Genomic DNA, 8462 nt, shown 5'->3' on the forward strand with positions numbered 1-8462 from the left:
CTTGTACATCATATAGAACGCAAAACAAGTAGGCACAACAGATGTCAAAATTGCAGGGGAGTGGTTGGCCATAAGCATTTCAGTTGATTTCACCGTCCGGTAGTGTGCCAAACTCGCCACACATATTCTGGTGGCTCAGTCTTGTGGTTTACACATTGGAGAACCATGACCACTGCCACAGAAAACGCGGGACCACGAAAAATTAGAGGCGAACGATCGCTCATTGAAGCACTGGCTGAGTACCCAGGCGAGCTCGTGAAAACTGATTCTCCGAACTTTGTTTGTAGTGTGTTACCATCGCATTGGAGATGTAACAAGACGCTACCGGTTGCATTCAAAGTTGTTGCACTCGGCGATATTCCCGATGGAGTTCTCGTCTCGATCGCTGCAGGCAATGACGAGAACTTCGCCGCCGAACTTCGCAACGCGACCGCCGTCATGAAAAATCAAGTAGCGCGCTTCAATGATTTGAGATTCGTAGGCCGTAGCGGAAGAGGTGAGAGATACGTGCTGTAGTTCGCTCTGACGCGCAATGTAAAGACTCGCTCACTTACTGCATTCAGTATGGAACCAGCCATCTGGAAAACGACATGCACTCGTGAAAACATGTCATATATTATATGGGCCTCAAACATAAGTTGTCAATTTCAACTGTCTGTCTGAGAATAGCTTGATGGAGTTTTACCTGTGTTAAATTGAAATTTTTTGTCCCGATTGTTTACATCAAGTTTATTTAATTTTTTTTCTTCTTCTTCTTCTGTTTCACCTGTGCGTAGGGAAAACGTTCACATTGACTATAACGGTGAAGACGGATCCACCTCAAGTCGCCACATATTGCAGAGCTATTAAAGTAACCGTAGATGGACCGCGGGAACCACGCAGTAAGTTCTTTCAAAATCTTTTTCTCATTTTTGGGTTGTTTGACAAATGTATTTGTGGTTCACCTGAGCCCATCGAAGAACAGGGACGTTTAGAAATTTTTAATGAGCCCTGATGTCTCGAGATTTAATAAATTGCCTCAGTGATTTAATTTTTTTCCTTGTTTGGTTGGATAAAAAAAAAAATCACTCACGTTTGCGAAAAAATTTTCCCTGTCTGTCCAAAGAATTTAAAACTCTGATTCCGACGTTGATTTGATTTTGAAAATTAATGTACAATCAGAGATAAGTATCTCCTCCGATGAGGGAAATTCATAATTCTATTTAGCTTTTAATATCTCGAGGTATTCGCGGCCACAACAAGCCCATTCCGAAACATCTAAGTCTGTGGTGTTTTTGCCGCAGTGGCCTGACTTTCACGATACTGTCGAAACCTAAAAACAGATAAAAAATTTGCGGGTTCATTCTGAAACGGGTGCTGCTACTTTGTTTAGATTCATGAATGCAGGCCGACTCACCACAAATAAACATACGCGGTGTTTAGATAAATAAAGCCATCCCGTTGTCTCATTCTATTGCAAAGCCACGCGTAGCGGGAACAAGTGATTTAGGCGATACACGGGTACATGATTAATGTTTAATTTGCAATTAATGATTCATAAAACGGACGCAAGCCATTGGTTGCTGCGTTAATTGAATTTATTATCGTATGTTTTGAAGAATCCATACAATACAGATGCAGGTGGCAGGACAGGTGCTGTATTCGGAATGCCGTCATTTCACCTGTCGTAGGAGGCTTTTAGAAATGCATTTGTTAATTTAATAGCATTTCTCTTTCTTCTTAATAAATCAGATAAAAAATACTCTGAAATTAGATGTCTTTGAGACAAAGAACAAGACATGACTAGAAATTGAAAGCAAATAATAAAGTGTGCTTTTGATATAGTTCTGCTAAGTTTTTTTGCAAACAGAGTAATCCAGTCAAATGTGTTGAGTTTATTTTCAATTTCAGAAAGAAACATATGTTCTGAGTGAAACTGAGTAATTAGTTTTTAGTTTTAAGCTTTATCTGATCTTGCCCTATGAAGAAAGTTCAATTTTACTTTTTGGTTACCCTTTTAAATTGAATTAGGGCAGTAATTGATTTGCTTCTTGTGTGTTTTCTTTTCTTATTTCTGACTGGATGAAGGGCAATATGGCTACATTTGTCGGGTTGGCCTCGAAATAGGATTTTTTTAGTTGATCTGGTTTTAATTGTCATAAGTGCACAGGAGCAAAAATGGCTTGCAATTTTGTGTAAAACCCAAAAAAGTCCTGACAATCAGCTCTTCTCAAGTCAATTAGAAATTTTTCTTTTGAAAAGTCATCAGGAATTCCACATAATTTTTCCGAAACCCCACCAGCATCAACAAAATCTCTATTTGATGGCTGCAAGGTCAAAATGAAACTTCTAACTTGAAACCACCAAATCATATAGATGTCTAAAAATCAAAATTCATGGTTTTGTGTCCTGATAAACAAAAGAAGTAATTTGAAGCTGGACCATAGCTATGTATATAAGCAGAGGAGAAAATGACAGATTGATTATTGATAATGAAGAATTCTGTCACTGTTGGGGTATTGTGTCGTTTAATATTTTATGACATACACCGAAGAACTGTGTACAAAAAAATTTCAATTAAAAGCCAGATGTTCAGGAAATTCAATATTTCTTTTGACAAAAAAATTTAATATCGTCAGGTAAAGGTTTCAGAATTCTTTGATTCCAAAAACATTAAATCCTCTTTAAAATCAATCAAGTCATTTTATCGCTTTTATTTTACAAATTCCTCAGTGTCAATTTTTTCCCCAACTTATTGGTTTTCTATGCAAAATCATGACTCAATGTGGTTTACTCTGGTAAGGTTTAAGTGAAATGTAAGGAGTTTGTTTGGTAAAAACCACATATACATTCATTGAATTGATCCTTTTGGAGTCCCCATTTTTCCTTTGCCATCTAGAACTTTACCCCAAACCACAAAATAGAGGTTCTATCAAAGAGATCAAGCGTTGGGAATTACTTGACGTATTTAAACTGTTTCTCAAAGCTTGAGCCTTTCTTGTCACCCAGTGGATTTTGTTTCAGCAGGTTTCAGCACATCTCCAAAGTGAAACCTCAACCCCCATATTAAATTCAATACTATTAAAATAGAACCACTAAATTTTATAGAGAATGCTAACTTCAAGAAACTCTTACTCAAGATTTCTTTATCTTTGCTTACAAGTTTTCTGCCCCTGAAATAAACACATCATTTCTCAGTTGATTTGATATACACAGAATTTATTATTAAGCTTTAATTTCATGCAAGCATCAGTATATGTTTACAACAGATTTGCCTCAAAGCTTCACTTTTTTTCTTCTTTTTTTCGGTCTTATCTCTGAGTGTAATATTAATGGTGCAGCTTTGGATCCAAATAATGTGGAAAACTTGTTAAATGGATGGCAATAAAATAATTGGCCATATGTTTTTCAGTTTCTGCGTTTTTTAAATAAAAAATTGTTGTTGTCGGACATCTACGTTTCTTTTTCTGTTTTTAACGATATTAAAATTCTCTACTTAAGCTTTTCTCAAAATGCTCTGTGTACAAATTCGTTTTCTCGGAATTCACCAGCAAAATCGTTGAAAAGAATCTAAATTAACTAGGAGAAGGAGCTTTGTAATTGGAAAGCTAAAAGTTTGCAAATTGAGAACCAGATATTAAAGAGAAAGTGAATTTTTTTTTAATTTTATTATTTTCCTGCTATTCAAAATGAAAACCGACGTAGAAATCCTCTCAAACGAGATAGAAACGAATGGTAATGAGATGGAGCGTATAAACCTATCTCAAAAGACGATTATAGATTTTGCCGCCGTTTGCCTCATGCGATCAGATGTTCTTATTCTAAGCTATAATTGATTCTCAGCTAAATTTAGGTCGACGGCTATTCCACAGCTTTAATATAATTATTACTGGTACAAAGATTCCCTGTGTTGGCGTAACTGATAATTCCTTTAGCATCCTACTGTTCACACTTGGAGAGAACGACGTTGCGGATTTTCCAGGGGAAATCCATGCTGCTTGCCTCATTTTATCGAAAATAGAAATCTTGTTAAAAGTCTGGCCGCAATGCGAAGTGTCTGCACTTGTGTGAAAGTGAAACAATTTTTACCTTCGCTGTAGCTCCTCTATGTCTTCTTACACGTTTACTAGAATTCAGATCATATGGCCGTTTCAGTGTTTTATCTCTGTATATATTCACAACAAGCAAGTATCGGCCAATAGCTTTACTTGGCTGATTCGAGATCTTAATTTACCGAAAGATTGTTGCGCTTACCTGATCGCAATTGCTTTGAAAATTTCAGTCAAAAATTGTATCAGCCCTCCAACATGCTAAGCAATGACGATTTTGGCCGTATCCCTTATTTCCGTTTACGTCCTTTTGATAAGAAAGCTATAAATAACTTTGCTTCGATACTGCGTCTTGTTTGTTCTGCCATCAGTTTACCAAAAACTTAAATCTTCTCTGTACATGAGAAAGAAATGTTACCAATGTTGTTGGGGTGTGCCGGTCGAGAATCGAGATAATATTGTAGCTTTGTAGTGACTTTAAAGCTTTCGGTGATTAAATAAACGCTGATATAATTTCCTCCAACTGCAGTTTCCTCAGATGCGGAAAAATGTAAACGAAATATCAGCGAACGAGTGGCAGTTCTTAATTGAAGAGTTGAAATTCCAGAATACTTCGAATGCAAAGCGCTCTTCCAATGTCTGCCCGGTACTCTGAAGCCGTTGGCCCGTGTATTTATGAGCCCAAAACAAACCCCAACATTAATTTTCTTTATTTTATAACTCCGAAACCAACGTAAAGAATCAAAGAAACTTTAAAAGTCGTGGCTTATTTAGAGTGGTCGTGCAGACCTTTGTTACTAAGATTTTTAGCGATTTGTGGTTCTGGAAACTTGCCTGTGCCGTTTGGCATATTTCCCAAATCAAAGCTCTATTTAAAATGCGTGGAGAGAAACAACTATAGACCGGCGTCAAGTCGCCCACATAACAGGAAATTCGTTTTCTTTGACAGGGCACAGGACGCGTTCAGATGAGAGAGACCAAGCAAATGCTTACGAACAGTTTCACTTTTCGGATCGACTCTCAGAGTTGGGCTTTGAGGGTCTTCGACGCTCCATCAGGGACAACAGCTTTGCCCCCTTCACAGAGCTTCACCCAGGTCCTCTGCAGCCCGTGAAACTGCCTCCAGATGCAACTTCTGCCTTCAGTGCCCTCGCTGCCGGTAAGTTTCGTTTTCGGCAAACCCCCTTTACCCTTATCTTGTTTTTCGAACTGAACGACAAGCCATTATTTGAGTTTTATTATTTCCTCCAGCTGTTATCAAGTTGGAGGGAATGTCGTTGAAAAGTAAAGAAAGATAGCCAGACCCGAGGAAATGCTATGGACTCCGTATCCAACGTTGGTTTCCGGAAGTGTTTCATCACAAAAACGGCACTGTTTTTAGTTAGTGCAGTAAATCGCAACAGAAAAGTCGACTCTGCGTTTTGTTTTCTTTGTTAACTTTTGCGCAACTGAAAGAAGATCGAGTGGTTTTTAGCGCGTTCATTGTTGCTAACTGGTAGAAAATGGCCGAGTGAATTGTTTGTTGTCGAAGTTGCCACATGTTGGAAGCGGAAACATTTTACCCATTTACCTGTCTAGACAACAAAAACACTTCTTTCAAAAAACACACCTTTCAATTGTGTGCGAAATTTCTTTTATTTCCTATTGCGAAACTAATTATTGCTTTGTCCAGTGCACAAGAAGCGAACGAGTGTTTTGGCAGGTTACCTAGAAGTCACTGATTCGAAGGTTTCGTTTTCTAAATAGGTCCTTGAGGGTTTTGCAGTCTACGTTCTTTGGTGAATTCATGAACTATTCATGAACTAGAAACTCGGGTGCTATTTGTCGAACACCAAGTGCAAACAAGATTGCTCTCGTTGAAGGTTGATCTTTCCGCTTTTAGAATAGTACTTCCATCTGTCTCGTCTCAAATCAAGATTTAGCACTCTGGTCGTAATTTTTCTTTTGGCAAAGATTCGTTTCAGTTTTGACAAGTTTTAGTCCTGTATGGGCCGTTTAGCCGGTAACGATGTAAAATTTGACTTCTCAGGCTTTGATGTTGCAGGAACGTTGAGGCCACTTTAATCAAAAAGCAAATCTGCTCTGTTGTAATTCTAAATACTTCAAAATTGAAAGAGTGCCACAATTGATCGGAAGCGAGTTTAGGGCGCTGGCCGGTAGTTCACCTTGATATGAATTTGAAAGACAAGACAAGCTTTCAATTTTGGTTGTCACAATTTCCTTCTGCTTCAAATAATAGCCCCAAAAGTTAAGTGCGAACTGTGTAACATCGATAGCATGCGGTCAACCAGTTTTGTTTTTTTAATTACATTTGACTTTGGGAACTAATTGTTTTAGGTGCTCTCTAATTGTGTGGTTGATGGTCTGTCCATTGGTTTCACTATCAGTGATTACAGTTAAACTCGAGAGCGATGGTTTTTAGGACTCGGAATACACCTACCTAAAGTTACGCTCAAAACAGTTACTGTACTGACTCTTCATTAAAACCGGTAAAAAAAAAGATACATATAATCGAGCTCTTCTTTGAACGCGCGTGTTCATTTTGCCCTTGGCGATCGCCGTGTGATAAATGGAGAAAGGAAATGAGCGGTCTCGTGTAAAGCTTATTTTCAAAATTAATCCACTGTAGGGTTTGAACTTTAACAGTATCCAAAACAAGTGACATGTTTGCTGCTTTTTTATTCACAGACAACAATCAAATTCGTTCACCATCGACGTGGGGTTTCCACAGCTTTCCGAGCTTCTTACCGCCCCATCCACCGCCTGAAGCTCCGGTGAACTTGTCTGCGCTGAGTGCTCTGCAACCAAACGGGCTTCCACCTTCAAGACCGCAGGTGAACTTGCCGAACACAAATGGAAACGTACCAATGCTACCTCACTACTCGGAGCCGCGTTTTCAGGGCATTGCGCAGTTTCCTTTTCGTTCATCGCCGCAAGCGACGACGAACACGACTCTTACAACAGTCGCAGACGGTATAGCAGGAGGGATGAATCAAGTCTGTCCGGCCCCGCCTCTGGATGCAGCTCACAGCATGTTCTCTTCACAATGCCAGCAGTTGAACGCGGCGCCCGGAACGAATTCTGTTATGAACAATTCGATGTTGAACAACAATAGCTTGCCAAATGGCATGGTGAACAACGGCTATACGTTTCGCCCACAACCGTTCATGCAGCAAACGGCAATGACCAAAGGAAACATGCCTATAACACAAACTACCTCCACCTCTATGGTTGGACCCATGTCTCAGGCGAACACGACCAGTGGGGTGTCGTTCCCCCTATCGAGACCCGGTGTGGTCCCCTTAGTGGGACAAACCATGGGGGTTGGAAGCCCCGCCGTTTCACAGAGGATACCTCTGCCTCTAGGCAACGTAGATTTGAACAGTGTGGGTGGTTTCAACACTCTGTCAAGGAATGAAGGACATGGAATGATCACGCTAAAGCAGGAACCCATTGATAACATGTCCAACCATGTTGTTAATCACCACACGGGACTCGAGGTGTCGCACGCCGATACAGCGCTACACGAACGCAACGGTACCACAACTCCCAAGGGAGTATGGAGACCGTACTAGTGGCAAAAATCTCTTTAAAATCTCGTAGTTGTGTACACAAGTCGAGTACTTTGTTGGCTATTTAATTTTAAATTTTAAAACCTGCTCTTAGATGCGGGCAGAATTCTCGAAATTACAGCCGAGTGGCTGTTTGTTTTAGAACATACATTTCAATATCAGTAGCACTTCACACTGAGTAGAGCCATGTTAAAGTTTGCAATCGCTTTTAGAACTCGATTAGACCAAGTCTCGAAATTCACGCGTTAGTGCATTTATACAAATCGTTGAAAAGTATTGACAACGCACCCAATGTCCTTCAAAATTGGGCTGTGGATCTTTTTTATTCGCAAATTCGGTTTTGTTTCTTATTTATTTATTGCTCGTGTGCCTCGAGAGGTTATAGCGTTAGGCGCCGCAAGAGGAGGCGGAATCCCACATTGAAATTAAAATATAATAAACTAAGCATGGAAAAGTACCATAATATGGAAAGAGAGCTAAAGAATATAGTATTGATATTTATATACATGTATTATTTGAAACCCTCGGAAAATATGTTTGAAGTGAAATGAAATTTCAAGACTTAATAACATGCTGCGCGTGAGATTATCATTAAATTCTTAAATGCTACAACATATTTCTGTATCATCATTGTCGTTATTATTATTATTATCACATTCTATTTATGTAAAATTATATATTCCCTCACTGAATTTCCTGTTGATCGTAAGTTGGTGTTATTTTTGTCCCCCAACTTTATTTTTGCAAGATTCGCCTGTTTGTCCTTCTGTTTTTTTTTTTTTTCTGTTTGTTTTTTTCACCGAGTAGCTGAGAGTGGAAACGATCGAAATTCAACTTTTTTTTAAGGACTAAGCAACGCGTC

At 39.1% G+C, this 8462-nt stretch overlaps 1 protein-coding gene across 1 annotated transcript; it reads left to right on the forward strand.

Moving 5' to 3' along the window:
• The first annotated feature begins 165 nt into the window (after positions 1-165).
• On the forward strand, positions 166-8259 carry LOC145481457 (runt-related transcription factor 1-like). The gene is made up of 4 exons (XM_081459953.1): positions 166-496; positions 777-881; positions 4978-5187; positions 6717-8259. Exons 1-4 carry the CDS (start codon positions 166-168, stop codon positions 7601-7603), a joined length of 1533 nt encoding a protein of 510 aa, XP_081316079.1. The 3' UTR covers positions 7604-8259.
• Positions 8260-8462: the final 203 nt, after the last annotated feature.

The sequence above is a fragment of the Orbicella franksi genome, chromosome 3, assembly GCF_964199315.1.
Source record: "Orbicella franksi chromosome 3, jaOrbFran1.1, whole genome shotgun sequence".
Taxonomy (NCBI): domain Eukaryota; kingdom Metazoa; phylum Cnidaria; class Anthozoa; order Scleractinia; family Merulinidae; genus Orbicella; species Orbicella franksi.

Bases quoted from the DNA above. Each gene is read 5' to 3' on its own strand.
- LOC145481457 (XM_081459953.1), top strand. From the start codon at position 166: ATGACCACTGCCACAGAAAACGCGGGACCACGAAAAATTAGAGGCGAA. The intron at 497-776 runs GTGAGAGATACG...ACCTGTGCGTAG, and splicing joins CGTAGGCCGTAGCGGAAGAG to GGAAAACGTTCACATTGACT. The intron at 882-4,977 runs GTAAGTTCTTTC...TTTCTTTGACAG, and splicing joins TGGACCGCGGGAACCACGCA to GGCACAGGACGCGTTCAGAT.